Raw genomic sequence first — 18,081 nt, 5'->3', positions numbered from 1 at the left:
AAGACAGGGCTTGCCTCAGCCTCTTGAGTTCTGGGGGTTTGGGCATGCACCATCATAGCTAGCTACATTTTTCCTCATTTCAGTGTGGCTGCAAAACACTCTAGGCTACATATTTGGCTGGCATTGGTAGCAGATAGCATATCTCAGTGAGCAGGGATTCTGCCTCTCTCTCACCCTAGGCTCCCAGGGCCTGACCTCTACTGCCAGCAGGAGGTTGCTCAGGGGCCACCCAGTGCTACTGACCTTGAGGCCAGGAGTCCCTTCAGGGGACACAGGGTTTCCATCCTTCAGCCATATCAGCGTAGGACTGGGGGTGCCAGTGGCATTACAGGTTAGACGGAAGGGTGTACCAAGTAGTACTGGACCCAGCAGGCTGGGTGGCAGGGTGATTCGGGGTGGCACTGCAAAGATGGGTGGCAGGAAAGCAAGGGACAGAGCTGAGCCCCACTTCAGGTGACTCAGGGTGGTGTACCTTCAGGAACACAGGTCACAAACAAAAGCACGGGTGCAGCATCCCAACCCAGGCAGGTGTGCCATAGACATTGTGTCAACACGCCAGGAGAAACTGAGGCTCAGAGAGGGGAGGTTGCCCGCCCAAGGCTAATCGGCTAGAATGTGGCAAACACCACACTTGAACTCAGGCCTTGGGTTCATGGGGATTGTATGGGAAGCAAGAGCTGAAGGTCCTCCTCACTCAGGTCTCAGATGTAACACTGTCACCCTGGAAAAACCACGGTTAAAGTTCCCACCGTATCCAGGAGGCTTTCAGGATAAAAGCTATTCTCTCTCATGGCCCATGAGACCCAAGTGGTCCAGCTCTAGTTGGCCACCATTATCACCCCGATCTCCCTCTTAGTTTGTATGCTCCAGATATGCCCAGTGTTGGGCAATGTTGGCCTCCATGCATGCCATGACCGTTACCATCTTCACCAGAGCAGCTGCAACTTCCTGTTTAAGACGATTGGGCCTTCTGGGGGTTCCCTCACAGGAGAAGGTGGGAAAGGCTGCTCTCCCCCCTCCAGCTGCACATGGTCTCTGGAGGTGCTAGAGGATGCTAAAGGTGGTATCGGAGGTGGGAGACTGGCATAAGGGGGACCATATGCAACCTCTGAGATACTGATACGGGGCTTTTGTTGATATCCTTGTTTGGGGGTCATCCATACTTCTGTGAGAAACCCCTCACCCATGCTCCTGTAAGCAAGTCCAATAAACTCATTGTTTCCCCACCCTGGACTTGGGTGAAATCATTCCTTTGGTCTGCTGTTGGGGCTTTATGTGGGATGTATTAATATTTGTTTACATGGCCCCAGGGAAATTCACTCAAAATCCAGCCTCCTTTCCTCCCTCTCTGTAGCTTAGATGGGGGAATAGATGAATGATCTATTGGGCACAGGATTGGATGGATAGATATTGCATCAAAGATGGATGGGCAGATATTTGTATACATAGTTAGAAGACTGGATGGCTGGGTAAATGGATGGACCAAAGTTTGGAATAATGGATGGCCGGATCAATGAATGGGCAATTAATTGTTTATATGAATGAACGAGAGAGGCTGGCTTGCTGGCTAGTGAATGGGTAGGTAGATGAATGAATGGATGTAGGAGTGGATGGGTAGATGGGTGAATGATGGTTCAATGGGTAGATGGATGGTGGGTAGATGGGTGGGTGGGTAGATGGGTGGATGTGTGGTAAATGGATGGATACCTAAGTGGGTGGATGGTGTAGACAGTAAATAAATGAGTGGATGGAAAAGTATATGGTAGATGGGTAGATATATGGGTGAACGCATGTAAACATAGGTGAGTGTAAATGTAAGGATATGTGTGTGAATGACAGGTGGGTGGATGGATGGATGTATAGATGTGGGATGGTGATATGCGATAATGCTCTTGTACACTGTAAAGACTTGTCACTTGTATTGGTTTAACAAAATGCTGATTGGCCAGGAGTCAGTCAGGGAGCATAGGCAGGGCTACCAGACTAGGAGAATTCTGGAAAGAAAGAGTTGCCAGCCAGACATAGAGGAAGAAAGATGAAATGCCTTATTGAGAAAAGGTACCAAGCCACGTGGCTAAACATTGTTGTAAGAGCTTGTTAGTGATAAGCCTGAGCAATAGGCCAGACAGTTTATAATTAATATAAGCTTCTGTGTGTTTATTTGGGACTAAATGGCTGTAGGACCAGGCAGGACTGTTACACACAGAAACCCTGTCCTGAAAAACCAAGATGAATGAATAGGTAGATAAGTTGAAAAACAAATAGACAAGAGACAGAAGGCTAGACAAATGGGCAAAAATACAAGCATTTTGGAAAAGGCCCTACATTCCTGACCACTCACCATTGACCCGTAGGCCATACTGAAGCCCTGTACTGCCCACCACATTGGTCGCCACACAGCGGTAGCTCCCTGCATCAGAAAGCTGGGCTCGAGCAATATGAAGAACTCTCCCATCAGCTGATACTGTCACCCCTCTCTGGGCAGAGATAGGCTGGTGGCCCTTGAACCAGGAGACATCTGGCAGAGAAAAGACATATGCAAGCATCCTATCAGCTGTTGACGGTTCGCTGTAGGGACATCCAGAGAAACTTCCAGAGTGAGCACACATGTCTTCCAATGCTGGAGACAAAAATCAGTGTTCTTAGGAGGGGGGACTAGGGCAGAACAGAGCAACACCACAGGAGACAAGACCAGGGGCCATCAGGAAGCACCAGGGTGGAGGCTAGTCAGTCAGAGTAAGGAAGAGACAAAGTCAGCCAAGCCCTCTTCTCTTTCCTCTTGGCCAACACCTTACCCAGGAGAGCATAGATAGAGCAGTGGTTTTCAACCTTCCTAATGCTGAGACCCATTAATACAGCTCCTCATGCTGTGATGACCCCAACCATAAAATTATATTCATTGCTACTTCATAACTGTAATTTTGCTACTGTTATGAATCATAAGTATCTGACATACAGGATATCTGATATGTGAGCCTGTGAAAGGTCATGACCCACAGGCTGAGAACCACTGGTATAGACGACAAGGATGGAACACTGCACCCTGGGCTTCTTTACCCCTATCTAGGGCCCACCACACCTACCCAGGGACTCCACAGGAGATAATCACTTCCTGGGCTCACCCACCCAATGCAAGTGACTGTTTCTAACTCATGAGGGGACAGGAAATGGGCATCCTGCCTGAAATATGAATGAGTCCCACCCTAGCCTGTGGCACTCATATGAGTCACCCACATGCCCCGTTATTTTCCTCCATGCTGATCTGGGAGGACCAGTGGAGGGGATCCTATTCTTCCTCCACAGCCTGGACCAGCCCAGGATGCTAGAACAGAACTCTGACAGGTTTGTTCCTGACCTTCATAAAAAGTTCTGGGCACTTGCAGCTCCCTTCCACAGGGAAATGGGACTGGCAAGAGGCAACTTCTGGCAAAGGGGAGGGGGTCTTACCTGGAGAGGGCACACCTGAAGCCAGACACTCCAAGGTCACTGAGGCATTCTCCAGAACTGCCTTGTTGACTGGGCCTGGCTCAATGTTGGGGGGAACTAGGGAGTCACAAGGAGAAACCACTCTTGGAGGGTGTGGGCTCTGGGCAGCTCCAATCCCAGCCATTCTTATGTCTTTCCTCACTTCTCCTAAAGAGTTCTGGTGACAAGCCTCACATCCAAGGACCAGGGAGCTTGTCCTTAGAAAAGGCCCGGAGCAGGGGGTATGAGATCTTCATTGAGGTCACACAGGGTTCCTAGGCCCTAGAACCCAGACTTATGGGGGAGCCAGAGCTGGCACAGCAGAAGCTGGAACCTTAGGCAGCCTTGGTGTAGCCAGGCAGGGCTTGTCCACAATTCCAGGGACACATATGAACCCCCAAACATGAATCCAGCCAGCAAGGGAGCAAAGTGACCACCAGCTACTGCTTCATCTCAGCATTGTCCTCCCTTTGCAAGGTTAAGTGCACAGCTGTGAATCTAAAACTTCCACTCCCAGTACCAAGGTCCCTTGAGGTGTCACCAGTCACGCTAGGCTTTGGACCCCAATCAAGCTGTAGTTCTCACCCAGAACCCTTAGTGTTACATCCTTCTTGCTCTCCCCTGCCAGGTTGGTGGCCACACACGTATAGACTCCTTCATCTCTCAGGTCTGCCTTCTCGATCTGGGAGAGAAAGGTCTGGGATGAGAGGAAGCCACAGAGTCCAGGGCCAGGCCACAGTCAGAGAGGGCAGGATGTGGGAATGGCCCCTCAGGCAGGGGTGAGCATCGCACGTGAGCCGTGGGCCCAGCACCCACTTTCCTGGACTCCTCTCTTCCCCAAGATGCCATCTCTGTCTTTTTTTCCTCTGGTAGTTAAGCTTCCGGGGCATGGAATGGGCTAAGGGACCCCTCCATTCCCAGGCATAGCACTCAAGGGCCTGCTCAGTGCACACATGCAGAGGGGGCTCTGTTGTTCTACCCATCTGCGAAGACTCTGCTCAGGGTCTCCAGGACCTCTACAGAGTGCTGTCAGACAGCCAGCCCTGGGTCTCTAACTGTACCTGAAGTCTGCCCCCAGAGGTTGCCATGGCCACACCATCCTTCCACCAGCGGAGGCTCGGGGTAGGCACTCCAGTACCTACACACTGGAGGGTTACAGGCTGCAGGAAAGGGGCTGTGAGGTTCTCACCCCCGATAATGTGCACTGATGGAAGCTCTAGGTAGGAGAGATGGAGAGAGCCCGAGTCAGGCTCAAGAGGCCTGTGGTGGGCACCCAGTCATTTCCTAAACGGCTACAAGTAACAGTGTAGCTTTGAAGGGCTGGCCAAAGGAGTGGCTTCTAGAACCATTGCTCCTCAGACACCTAGGTAAGGGAAGGGACTCCCCACGGAGAGCCAACAGAACAGTGCTATCCCTTCAAAAGTTCGCCCAATCCATGCATCCACAGATTTGTTTACCCATCCATCCATCCATCTATCCATCCATCCATCCATATATTCACCCATCCACACATCCATCTATCTACATATCCCCCACCCTTCCATCCATTCATCTATCCATCCACACATCCATTGGTACATCCATCCACATACCCATTCATCTACCCATCCATTCACCTTCCTGTCCATCCATCCATCTCCCTACTCACCCACTCATCCACCTCCCCATCCATTTAGCTCATGCATCACCAACTAAACTATCCATCCATCCATCTTGCCACCCCACCCACCTAACTGACTATCCGTAGTCCAATCAGCCATCCATCCGGTTATCCATTCTATTCAACAAACCACCTAACCATATGTGTCCATAAGGGTGTTTAGTGTCCATTCTATGACCAGAACCCACTATAGGCCCCACATAGAATAAAGGAGACCACTATGCTGCCATTTTGGAGGTCACAGAGCTGGTATAGAGAAGGACAGTTACACAAGCCACTCCAGAGAAGAGGGGTGGCAGGCAGTAGCCATGAGAGACTGAACAGTGAGGATGAAATGTGGTGGAATCAAGAAGGCTTCTACCCGGAAGAAAGGGCAGACCTGAAAAACAAAGAGGGAGGAAGCAAACTTGGAGGCAATCAGTGCGCTTATTACAGATTTAAGTGAAGTTAGATGTGCTTATCAGAAGGAGAGTGAGTGGAGGCAGGAGGCTGGAAGTCCCCGGGGAAGTTAGACAGGACAGATGACAAGTATGACAAGCAGCTGAGACAAGCATCTCCCACCATGTCTTTGGGAAGTCCAGCCTAGAAGTCTACACAAAGGAGACATGTCCCATGTCATTCCCAGGCCTGCCGTGGCTTCCAGCTCCACTATCCCATCATTTCAGGTTGCCCACCGCTCCAGATTCCCACTCCAGGGACCCGCTCACCATGCACAGAGACCTCCACCTCAGCCCCGGACGTCCCTGCCTCATTGGTGGCCTGGCAAGCAAAGAGGCCCGAGTGGTCCAGCTCCACCTGGGCGATGCGCAATATAGTTCCCTGTGAGGCCAGCTGAACTCCATCCAGCTCCTCTGCTGGGCGGCCATTCTGTAGCCACCTGATAGGTAGAGGGGGGTCAAGTCACCTTGAAGCCTCCTTTCCATGGCTTCATGACTATATTTACATCCTTAGGAGTAGGAATGGCTTCCTTGTCACCCTCCCTTCACTGCAACCCACATTCTGCCTGTCCCCACTCCGGCCAGTTCTATACATACTGGATGGTAGGCACCGGAGAGCCTGATGCCTGGCATGGAAGATCCAGAGGCTGTCCCACGATGGCAGTCACCTGGCCCATGCCTTCAGCTACCAGCAGCTGTGGGGGTACTGTGGGCAGGACATGCTGTTAGATGGTTGGCGCTCATCCTGTCATTAAGTGCTCCCAAGGTCCCAGTCTTACCACAGCCTTCTAGTCTCCCCTCAAATGCTCCCCCGGGAAGCTCCCAGGGCCACTAAAGACCACAAGAGAGCTCTCTATGGCTTCCCCAGAGACCATTTCTTTCATGTCAGTCCTCAGATAGATTAAGGGCCTGGAGGTCCTGTCTGCCTTATAGTCTGCTCTCTGTCTTATGTCACAGAGGGCCACAGAGAGTCACGCCTGGGAAGGTAGCTTCAGGTCTCAGACAGGCCCTGGAACATGCCCATTCTGTCACCCTCCACCTCCTCTGGGGATAAGCATGGAGTGGGCATGGGAGGAGTCCTATCCACAGCTGGCTCACCCTGCACCTCCACTGAGTACTGCAGCACAGCCTCTCCAGCAGGGCTGCTGGCCACACAGCTGTAGAGACCACCGGATGCCTCTCCTGGGTTCTCCAGCTGCAGGGTACCGCCTGCCTCCAGCCATGTCCCGTTGCTGTCCACCAGTGGCAAGCCTTCATGCTGCCAGGAGATGGTAGGGGGTGGATAGCCTCTGGCCACACACTCCAGTGCCACAGGCCTCCCAGCCACAGCCTGCACCAGGTACGGCCCTCCATCAGCACCCTCGATGGTAGGTGAAACTAAGGAAGAGACAGGGCCGTCTCAGGGATCAACAGTGGTAGCTATGCTCCCCAGCTTCATTGTTAGCTGAGCCTTGCTCAGACCCAGTCTCTTCTAGCCAGCTCCTCTCTCTCAGACCCTGTCAGAAGAGCCTCGTCTCTCAGTTCCTGGAGGCTCCTTCCAGCCCCTAGTTGTATCTCCTCTGCTCCCACTACCATCCAGAAAGCTTGTCACCAGAACACCAGCCTGTCTATGAACAGATGGGTCTCCAGGACTCTGGACTAGGCCACTGCCTTTGGAAGTCTCCTCACCCCTAGAGTGAGATGACAGATGGCTAAGGCTAAGACGGTATGATTTGGGGACTGCTGACACTCAGAGCTCATTTCAGCCTCGCCCGAGGGGTGTGTTGTGTGTGGGGGTGTGCCTCAGGAGTTGTAGAGCTGATAGAATCATCACCAGGTAAGCCTGTGCCATCATGAACTGGGACCCAAGATGCTTCAAACCTTCTTAGGGCCCGAAGGTTCTTGGAGAAGGTCCAGTGACATGCAGTTTTCATTCTACTCCAGAGGCATCAGAGCCTCATGGGAGTCCCTGGTGGCAGGCACTGCAGTGGCCCACCCTTTCCTCAGTCACCCCCTCCTCCACCACCAAAGCCCTTTGCACCTACGTGGTCAGAGCTTCCTTGCCGACTCTTCACTCTTCCTGCTGACTGACCCTCAGGCTGTTCCCCGACTCCCCAGAGCACCCTGCTCTGCCTGACCCAGGCCCACCCTCATTCTTTTTTAAGAGTGCTCCCGTTTTTCTTTTCTTATTTTCCTTTTCTTCCCCCGCCCCTAGACAGGGTTTCTCTGTTTAATAGCCTTGGCTGTCCTGGAACTCACTCTGGAGACCAGGCTGGCTTTGAACTCACAGAGATCCACCTGCCTCTGCCTCCCGAGTGGTAGGATTAAAGGTGTGTGTCAACACCATCAAGCAAGGGCTCCCCATTTTTTCTGAGCCCACTTTTCAGGATTGCCCATTCATAGACGTGACATCAGACCCTCCCAGGGAGGGACAGGGCCCGTGAGTCCCCGAGTACGAACTGAGAGAGCTTCTTCATCCCATGGGAACACAAGAGGACAAATGTTTTTGGCAGCTTGTTCTATTGCGTATCAGCCACAGGTCCTGGTTCTCGTTCTAAGTCCTAAGCTACACACAGTTAAAGCGGGATCTTCATGCCACCCTGGTTTGATGGGAAGGGGGCTCTCACAGTCCTCTAGCGGGAGCTATACTCTGCATGGATTCCCACCTGAGTGCTGCCTCTAGCCCTCAGTTTCCCCATCTGCGCAGGAAATAAAAGGCAGCAGGCAGAAATGAACCCTGTCCCTCAATCACTCCATTTGCCTTTGAACACTCAAAGTGGCCACCCCACACTGACCTTCAGAGACAGCAGAGGTCACCTCACACTGCCCACACCAGCTGCCCACTGCTGCAAGCCCCCTGGATGCTCACCATAAACCTCCAGCCTTGTGGACTTCTTGGTAATCCCTGCAGGGTTGCTGGCCTGGCACGTATAGAGGCCAGCATCGGAGAGCTGGGCCTTGGCCAGCTGTAGCAGTCGGCCACCCTTGCTGTAAACCACTTCCGAGCTGGGGGTCAGCAGGGTCCCATCCTTGTGCCAGATGATGTCAGGGATTGGCATTCCTCGGGCCTCACATAGGAGCTGTGCTGTGTGGCCCGCCAGGACGGTCACCTCACCTGTCTCATTAGAGCCCCAGATAGTGGGAGGTGCTGGGTGGGGACAGGGAGAACATGAGGATGGTCACAAATTGATTGAGTCAGTCCCTGGTCCCTTGAACAGCATGCACACATCACAGGCTTCTACTGTAAGGACTGGCAGGCATGAGGGATAGGGAAGGGTTTGGTACACACAGAAGAGGCCAGTTCAGGGACATGCCAGTGTGGGAAGCAAGCCCAGTCACTTTGGGTAGGGATGGTGCAGGTGGGGAGAGGGGCCACAGGCTTGGGCTCTGGAGCCCACAGTGCCTCTAACTCACTGTATGACCTGGGGTAGGTCCTGTTCCCTCTCTGGGCCTCGGGGTCCCCATCTGTGGAGGAACTTGATCAGGGCTTCCCCTAGGGCAGGACACTCACAACTGGTACCCAGGATGATAGCCAAGGCATATGGATACAGTGTAACATCACCCTGCCTCCCAGAACCCCTCCTAACTCTGTCCCCTGATGGCAGTGAGAAAAGTCTCCATCTGAGGCCACTATGTCACTAGCCTGCTGTCCCTTTCTACTGAACTCTCATTTTTAAATTGATTTTGTTTACTTGGGTATGGGGATGTGGCGGTGTAGCACGCGCACACACACACTCTCACACACACACACACACACACACTCACACACACACACACACTCTCTCACACACACTCACACACACACACACTCACAACACTCTCTCACACACACACTCACACTCACACACACTCACACACACACACTCTCACACACACTCACACACTCTCACACACACTCACACACACACACACTCTCACACACACACTCTCACACACACACTCTCACACACACACACTCACACACACACACACACACACACTCACACACACACACACACACACACTCACACACACACACACACACTCACACACACACACTCTCACACACTCACACTCACACACACACACACTCACACACACTCCACTCACACTCACACACACACTCACACACACTCACACTCACACACACTCACACACACACACTCACACTCAAATGGGTGTGAGCATGTGCATGTGGGCACACACACACAAAGTTCAGAGGTTGATATCTGGTGTCTCCATTCAGTGGACTCTGACCCTTATTTTTTGTGAGTCTGGAACTCATCAGTTCAGCTAGACGAGCTGGCCAGAGAGCCCCAAGAGTCTTAGCCTCCCCAGTGCTCCCCAGTGCTCCCCAGTGCTCCTCAGTGCTCCCCAGTGCTCCCCAGTGCTCCCCAGTGCTCCCCAGTGACTGTCCAGATGAGGTGACCGTTCTGGACAGCACAGGCATGTGACCACCATGTCTAGATTTGTACATGAGTACTGGGGATTTACCAACTGAACTTTCTCCCCAAGTCCTCAACTCCTGCTGTTAGCTCAGGGCATGGATGTAAGCTAAGTGCCCACTGCTTAGCTACCGGGGATGTAGCTACACATCTTGGGATGTGTTTGTTGGTGCTGTTCTGTAGTACCCAGGGCTTCCTACATGCCAGGGAAGGGATTCCCCACTGAGCCATTCCCCAGGCCCTGGGTGTGCCAGTTTTTCCTGTTCCTTCCATGAATACAGCTGACGCTGGCTTCCTACTTATACTTGAAATACTTAATTGCCTTATTATCATTCCCATGTAAACAAGAGTAACTGATATAAAGGGAAAACCAAACAAATCACATCCAACACATACTAGAAGTAGAGTGTGAAGTGGTAGTTTGGGGAAATGTGGGGCCATGTGCCCAAAGCAGGGAAGATGGCTCCTGGAGCAGCTGGGACCCCGGGAGGGACTGAACTCACAGTGGATGCTGAGCTGAAAGTCCTTCGCCTGCTGGCCTGCTGGGCTGAAGGCCACACACTGGTACCGCCCTTCGTCACCCAGGTGACTGCTGATAATTCTGAGCACCTGACCATCCTCCTGGAGCAGCGTGTGAGGGTTCCCTGGAAGGATGGGCCTGGAGAGAAGCCATTGATCAAGCCAGGGTGTCGCTGGGGCAGCTGCTCAAAGGGACTATAGCTTATGATAAGAATGGCACTCCCTGGATGCCCATGAGAGGATGAACAGTATGTGGGCCTCCCATTCTGTGAATTACTATTCAGCCCTAAAAAGAAGCGAGTTTCTGACATTGGCTCCAAAACACTCTGCTAAACGAAGGAGCCAGTCTGCAAGGCCGTGCTTCGGCTGACTCTGCTCATAGGAATTTTCAGGTTTGGGAGATGGTAGAATATTCTGGAGGTAGATTGTGGTCTCAGCAGCATAGTGCTGTGGAGTCAATAGCTGCAGTTAAGTAGTTAATTGTGCACTATGCAGTTTTTCCATGGGCCTCTGATCCCCAGAATTAGAAAAGTTAAAGAGTTAACAGAGCCAAGGGAAGATGTTACCAGAGTGAGAATAGGCTCTCCTGGGAATTACCCAGGGGTGAGAGACACCAACGCTGCCCTCCACCCAGTGCTAGGTAGCACACACCACACCCATTGGACATTCTCAGGCTTCCTAGCTCCCACCCCCCAGCCCCACACAATCCTTTGAGAGGATCACTCACTGTCCATCCTTGGTCCACTCCACTTGGGGTGTGGGGACCCCTGAGGTCTGACATTCCAATTCCACATCAGCACCAGCCAGGCCCAGTACCTCCTGAGCCGTTCCGGCTCCCAGCAAGGAAGGAGGGACTGGCAATGGAAGGGAGGTAAAGGGGGAAAGGCTCAGACTCCATACCCCGGCTGACCAGAGGACCTTTTCCTAGGGGCCTGCACAGCCTACCCTCCTGAGAGGCTCCCCAGACATTGCCGGACAAGCCCTTCCCCTGAGTTAGCAGCAGCCTGGACTGCCACTGTGTAGCAAGCACCATGTGCGATGAGATTTAGAACTCAGAGATCTGGAAACAAGTCTCTGACTGTGTCTGTGAGGGACCTTCTGACTGGGCTAACTGAGGTAGGAAGACACAGCCTAAGTGTGAGGAGTACCACCTCCCACAGGCTGGGGTCCCGGGCCGCATAAAAAGGAGAGCGTAAGCTCCGTACCAACATTCATCTCTCCCTGCTTCCTGACTGTGGATGTGACAACCAGCCACCTCGAGCTCCCACTGCTGTGATGCCCCCATCATTGTGGAGGACGGTACCTTTGAACTGTGGGCCCAGGTAAGCCCTTCAACCCTTAAATTGCTTTTGTCAGATTTTTCAGCAGCTAAGAGTACCCAGAAGTCAGTTAACCATGTGACTGCCCCTTGGGGTATGCTTTGTAGGCTCCTGAGGATAGGGTCTAGGTCTGTGATGGTCCCTCTGTGACCCTTGCTTTCTGCTGACACACGCTTGGGAGTTAGGGACATGGTCCTCACTCACTGAACACGGCAAGATTGAAGTCCCTCTGGGCACTTCCGGCCTGGTTCTCAGCCCGGCAAGTATAGAGGCCAGAGTCACTCTCCTGGATCCTGGGGAAGTGGAGGGACCGGGCACCATCCAGGAGGCGATAGTCACCTGCCTCTGGGATCTAAGGACAAGAGGCCAGAGGGAGTAAGTATGACCAATGAGGGAACAGAAGGCTGGTGGAGATGGTTGGTGACCAGAGCCCAGAGAGTTCTCAATCCAAGAGGACACTAAGGAGGTCCTCTCAGGACCACAGTTCCCCTGGCCCTGAACCAGGGCATTCCCCCGAAGACATGTCACATCCCTATGCCACCTGGGAACACACAGAAACATCCCCCATCCCAGCCTTCCCCAGAGACACCCACCAGCTGCCAGTCCTTCAGCCACACCATCTCGGGGGCTGGAAAGCCGTTTGTGTCACACTCCAGCGTCAGAGGCTGCCCAGCCAATCCGGACACATTGGTCACGCGCCCCTCTTCCCGGATGCTGGGGGGCACTTGGGGAGCAAGGAGAAGCAAAAGAGAGTCCCACTTTGTCCAGGCTTGTCAGCTAGGACAGGCCACCCATATCCTGCTCCATCCCCAGTCCTCAGGCCTGTCATCAGCCTGTCACTGACACCCCAGAAGACCCACCTACTTTCATCTATGTTGGTCCCTGATCTGACCATGAGGGTACCACACATCTCACGTGGTCACAACAGCTTTGCCCAGGGACCAGCACAGCCCCTCCCCCACTGAGAACAGATACTGACACCCAATCTGGGAGGTGGGATCCCTGGACACAGCCAGTTCTACCTGCAACCAGGTGTCACACCTGGAGGCCTGAGTGAGACTCGGCTCAGGTGTGTCTATAGCCAACCTCTCAGGGAAGCCGTTCTATGGCAAACTGGGGGCACAAGGTGGCTGGGAATACTGTTCAGACTGAGAGATCCAGCTCATCCCAGCAGCAGCAGGGAGCACTCCCAGCCCATTCTGTCCTCATGGAGACCCAGCTAATGGGAAGCCCCCATCTCTGCACTGGGCTCCTTGGCTGCAGGAGTAGGAGTTCTTGTTGCTGGTAACGGATGGTACACAAGCCTCAGCTCATGGGGTAGACTGGAGCTCTGCACACTATCATGCATGGTTATTTTATTTATTAACTGTGTGTGTGTGAAGGCCAGAGAACCACCAGGGACGTCATTCCTCAGGTGCTACCCACCTGAGGTATCACTCCCTGGGATCACTCCCTGGGATTAGGAGCATGCAACAATGGGTAGACTGTCTGGTCAGTTCCCAGGCACCTCATATCTTTCCCCAAAATAGGTGCACACTGCAGTGCACAGCATTTCACACAGATTCTATGCCAAATGAATCTAGGTCAAATTCAGGTCATGGTTGCACAGCAAACGCTTTACTGACTGAGCTGTCACCTCAGATCTTGACCTGCTGACTCATCTCAGAAGCCTCTACTGTCCCTGTGGATGTACCTGGTGAAATGGGTTGTCCTGTGCAATACCCTCAAACCCTAGTCCTTCCTGGCCACTGGGAGGTGGAGACCAGGTGTTCATAGTCTCTTTTGTAAGAATCTTTTGGGCTCTGAGGCCCAGGCATCATTTTGGGTCTCCATGAGGGAGGTAGATACAAGCCTGTCCCCAGCCTCCATCTCTAAGGCCTCAGCTTACCATAGACCACCAGCTTGGCTCTCCGGGATGCAGAGCCCACCTCATTGGTGGCCTGGCACTCGTACTCTCCACTGTCTGCAAGAGAGACTGAGGACAGGAACAGTGACCCTTCATCCAGCACCGCCACGTCTGCCCGGCCACTCAGGGGCTCCGAGGATGGGCCCCTCCGCCACGTGACTTGTGGCTTTGGTGTCCCTGGCAAGGTATGCGGAATCATCAGGCAAGATATTGGACACTGCCCCTTCATGCCAGTACTGTCCCCTCATGTGACCCTCTACACATGTTGCTGACCTTCATGGTGGGTGGTCTCAGGCTCTGTGTCACCTCCAGGTCAGGAGGAGCTCTCTCAGATCAGCAGCATTTGTCCCTGTCCCCACACAATATCGAGCATCCATAGGTACATGGACAAACCCATTTTCTGATTCTCAGGGAGGCCCAGGTATCCTTCCCATATATCTACCGCCAGCCCTGAGTTCTCCTCTCCCCACCAGCTGACTTTCAAATATTCCACAGAACACTCCTGTCAATTAGCTTTTATTGCTCAATGTCTTTTCCCTTGAGGATCAGGGTCTTCATTGTTCCCTTCTGTGCCCAAGTCACCAGCACAGCTCACACATAGTAGGTACCATGGGAATGAACAACCCTGCTGTGATCAGCATGCTGCACTGTGCTGCTGGAGCTGGGCAGGCCATGGGAGATGTTGACTCTGTCTGTCCTGTCCCTCATAGCACGACCAAATTTGGGACAGCCACAATCCGGCCACCCCAGTCATGGGGGAAAGGTGATGATATCCTTGAGTATCCCAAGGGCTTCCTTGTGCCAGGCTCTGGTGCTGTGCCCTTTAGCACTCAGACCCAGAGCCCATTGCTGTCCACCCTTGGGGAAAGGACCGAATACAGCCTGGGGTGGACCTGCCAGGGAGGATGCATTACAGAAGGGCCTTGAGAGGGGATGCTGATGCTGAAGTCTGGCTCTGATGGTTCAAGAATGAATGTGAGAGAGCTATGTGTGGACCACACTGTGGGACAGATTGAAGATAGCAAGCAGGCCAGATTTGGTGGCTTGCCCATGGTTGTGTTCCTGCCTGCTGTTTCTAGAGTGAATCACTAGGTGGCACTATGATCAAGGCTTCCAGCTCCCACTTGGGCTCCAGCTCCTGAGTCCTGCCTGCCTCCTTAGTGCTGTTCAGAGATCTCCCAGATGCCCTGCTGCTGAAGCCAGGGGATGTTCAGGCTCCTCCTGGCTTCTTTACCAATCTCTTGTCCCTCATATTCTCAGCCTGTGGGAACACTGACCAACCAGCCACATTCAAGCCCCAGAAGGTGGGTCACTGGGGCAGCGAGGTCTTTGGAGCGTGTTGTGGAACATATTTCCCTTCTTGAGTGCCAGGCATGGGTCTGGGAGCTACAACTCATACCCCCTGCCTTGAGACCTAACAGCAGTGACACTCTGAGGGACTAATGAGCTCCCACCAGACTTTGCCTGGACCCCAATCCTGAGGTGGAAAGCTAGACCCTCAACCATTTTACCATCCCAAAGCAAACCCAGAAAAGGCTGGCTTGCTTGCAACTACTATGGGAAACTTTGGGGAAATATGGTAACCCCACAGTCTTAATTGAAAAGGATCCAAGAGCTGCCCTTAGTCCCAGCTGTCACTTTCCTAGACACTGAAGACTATGGGGATTCATAGGAAGACCTTACTGAGTCACACACTGGCTGTGTGTCATTATGCAAATTGCTTAACCTCTCTGGGACTGGATAACCCTAATAAAAAGAAACGAATGGCAAAATCTTTCCCATAGAATTGTCAGTGTGATTCCATAACCACCATAACCCAATGAAGTCACCATATAATCAAGCTCCTGGAACCCAGGCCAGTCCTTGCTTTCCTAGCCCCACACTGGGCTCAGCCTCACCTTGGGCAGGGCATGGCAGACTGGCATTCTCTCCAGCCACTCGCTCTAGCAGGCCCTTGGTCTCGTCGGCCCCCCAGTGTGGTGGCTCTGTGGGAGGTAGCAAGACATGTCCATAACCCTCAGGTCTTGTATTCCCTTCTAGTATGAGCTAGGAGGAGGGGGTCTCCTCCCAGAACCCCAATCCCCAATCTTGGCCAGCATCAGAGGCTGGGCCTGTGCCTCAAACACAAGAGGTATAATAGGGTCCTGTTAGTATCCTTCCAACAGCATCTTGCTTCAAGTTCCCAACAGTGAAAATGCTAGTATTGATCCAGAATATTCTGTGGCCTTGCTTATTACTGGACCACCTTGCAGGTGGTAAATGAGAGAGTCAGACAGCTGATCACTGACCGTGGTCCCACAGGGACTTTGCACAAGGGCCCTAGGGTCACAGGCCACAGGTCATCTGTGCAAATCAGGGAACCTGCATGGTGCCTTTGAGGACCTACTGCTCAGGACCGGACAAGCAGAGTACCTCAGAGGTGTGGGCTGTGGGGCGGGAGGTAAAGTGTCGTGGACCCGTGCTGGGGCTTGGAGACTCACCCAATACACGGAGCTCCAGGTTCCAGGTATCAGTGCCAGCGCTGCTGGAGGCTTCACAGCGATACAGTCCAGCATCAGAGGTCTGGACAGCAGCAAAGTGGACGGAGCCCTGGGGTCCCTCACCTCTCAGGGCCATCCCATCCTTGAACCACCTCAGCTGGGGTTCTGGGTTGCCCTCAGCCACACAGTTCAAATCAAGGGCTTCTCCCGCCAGCACCTTCAGGACCCGAGGGCCAGGCTGCACCTGAGGAGGAACTGGCAGGGTCCCAAGGATAGGTATCAAGGTAGGCTACCTAGGTAGGGGTCCCAGCCCATGCTACAACACCCGATACCAGCAAGCAGCAAAATCATCACAGGGGGTACGGAGACCTAAGACAGACCCTCCTCATTGTGCAAGGAAGAGCTGTGGACCATGGGGCCTTATTTCCCCACACCCCAAAAAGTGGACGCTAGCTTCTACCTGGACACCTGAATGTACTCAATGCATTTATGCCATACCCACACCAATGTGCCACTTGGGAGGTGCCATCTGGTCTACCTCAGTGTAGTAGGCATATGGAGAAACTGAGGCACTGGAGGCAGACTGACTCAGCATGGCCCAGCTAGGTCAGAGCAGTACATTTGGAGTAGCTACATCATCCCATACTGTGGCACTTGGTACCAGCAAGCCTCGGTTTCCCCTTATTGCTAAAAGAGTGAGAGGTGAGATGGCACCCACTGTTTCCCAGACACCCAGTGTCTCCCAGCCACATCTATGGGCTGTGTTTGTATTTTCCAGTCATTTCCCCACACTTCACCCTGTGAGTCCTCCTGTGGGATGGAGAATGCCACACCCTGCTTGAAGAACTGAAGCTTATAAAGATTTCCCTCTTCTTCCGGATGAAAGGAGTTGGAGACTGCAGCCCTGGTCCTGTCAGTCTGAGAGTCCAGGCTGCTTCCAGAAGGCCCAGCCTGTGTGGGCCAGGAGCGTCCGTAGAGCCCAGGCCACACTGCTCTTCTGGGCCATCAGGGAAGCTGAGGAACCCTGACATTGTCCCAATTTCTAAGTCACAGTCAAAGACAGGCCCCGGCATGGGAACCTAGCCCATGCTCTGCTGCCTGGCAGCACTTGGAAGGAGTGCAGGGGCATGGAGATGTCCCTGCCTCAAGCACCTCCCCATGCCCACCATCTTTGCCATACCTCAGTCTACACCGTTCTCAGTACTTGACTGTTACATATCCCTTCTGATGATTATAGGTTGGGCATTACTGTGGCCCGACTTTTACAAGGTTCAGAGGAATCAAATGAGTCGCCTGAGGTCACACAGAAGGCTGGTAGCAACGTTGGTTGAGATTCAAATGCTGTTTCCAGATCGGCTTCTCACTTGCACACACCCCCCCACATTCCTTTCATGTGTCAGGGCAAATCTTTCCTTTCCGTGCCCAGCCCAGGCCTCAGCCTGTCTGTCTGTAAAATGGGATGCTGACTTGGGCAGGGCTGACATGCACTTGCGAAGGGTTGCGGATGCTTGGCTGTGAGGTCAGATGATGTGTCTAGCCACTCAGCTGGAGTGTGGAGGACACAGATGAATGAGCACTTGCAGCTGTTCCCCATTACCCATAGACTTTGAGCATGGATTTCAAGTCATTGTCAGTGATGTGGAATGCTCATCATCTTCCCATCCCTCCCTTGTGGGCCCCGTGAGAGTAGCAGGTGGACTGGGCCATGCTTGGTCCTGTCTTAGGGTCTTCCCAGGGCTCTGGTGTGTGACTGGCATGGGATGACTTCTTTTGAACAGGTCTGTCCCAGGGACCCCTAATGGGACTGTGCTGGGGACCAGGACCACAGTGGGTGTAAATTTAGATCTTGGCCACAAAGTGGGGGCGGCAATGATGCCTGGGAAACAGGAGCC

The 18,081-nt window shown here is 53.1% G+C and overlaps 1 protein-coding gene across 1 annotated transcript in view; it reads right to left on the bottom strand.

The window, feature by feature from the left end:
• Positions 1-18,081, bottom strand: part of LOC100758433 (hemicentin-2) — a 147,775-nt gene that overhangs the window by 65,195 nt on the left and 64,499 nt on the right. The window contains exons 24-39 of the mRNA XM_027423879.2: positions 16,190-16,444; positions 15,608-15,694; positions 13,692-13,886; positions 12,397-12,527; positions 12,008-12,155; positions 11,212-11,338; positions 10,469-10,623; positions 8,411-8,689; positions 6,661-6,939; positions 6,160-6,268; positions 5,833-6,002; positions 4,527-4,681; positions 4,051-4,147; positions 3,448-3,543; positions 2,342-2,518; positions 244-401 (exon numbers count right to left, since the gene is read on the bottom strand). Coding sequence (XP_027279680.1) covers positions 244-401; positions 2,342-2,518; positions 3,448-3,543; positions 4,051-4,147; positions 4,527-4,681; positions 5,833-6,002; positions 6,160-6,268; positions 6,661-6,939; positions 8,411-8,689; positions 10,469-10,623; positions 11,212-11,338; positions 12,008-12,155; positions 12,397-12,527; positions 13,692-13,886; positions 15,608-15,694; positions 16,190-16,444 — 2,618 coding nt within the window. The remainder of the gene's footprint in view (positions 1-243; positions 402-2,341; positions 2,519-3,447; positions 3,544-4,050; positions 4,148-4,526; positions 4,682-5,832; positions 6,003-6,159; positions 6,269-6,660; positions 6,940-8,410; positions 8,690-10,468; positions 10,624-11,211; positions 11,339-12,007; positions 12,156-12,396; positions 12,528-13,691; positions 13,887-15,607; positions 15,695-16,189; positions 16,445-18,081) is intronic.

This window comes from Cricetulus griseus, chromosome 6, assembly GCF_003668045.3.
Source record: "Cricetulus griseus strain 17A/GY chromosome 6, alternate assembly CriGri-PICRH-1.0, whole genome shotgun sequence".
Classification (NCBI taxonomy): Eukaryota; Metazoa; Chordata; class Mammalia; order Rodentia; family Cricetidae; genus Cricetulus; species Cricetulus griseus.
This window is presented reverse-complemented; position numbering and strand designations above follow the sequence as displayed.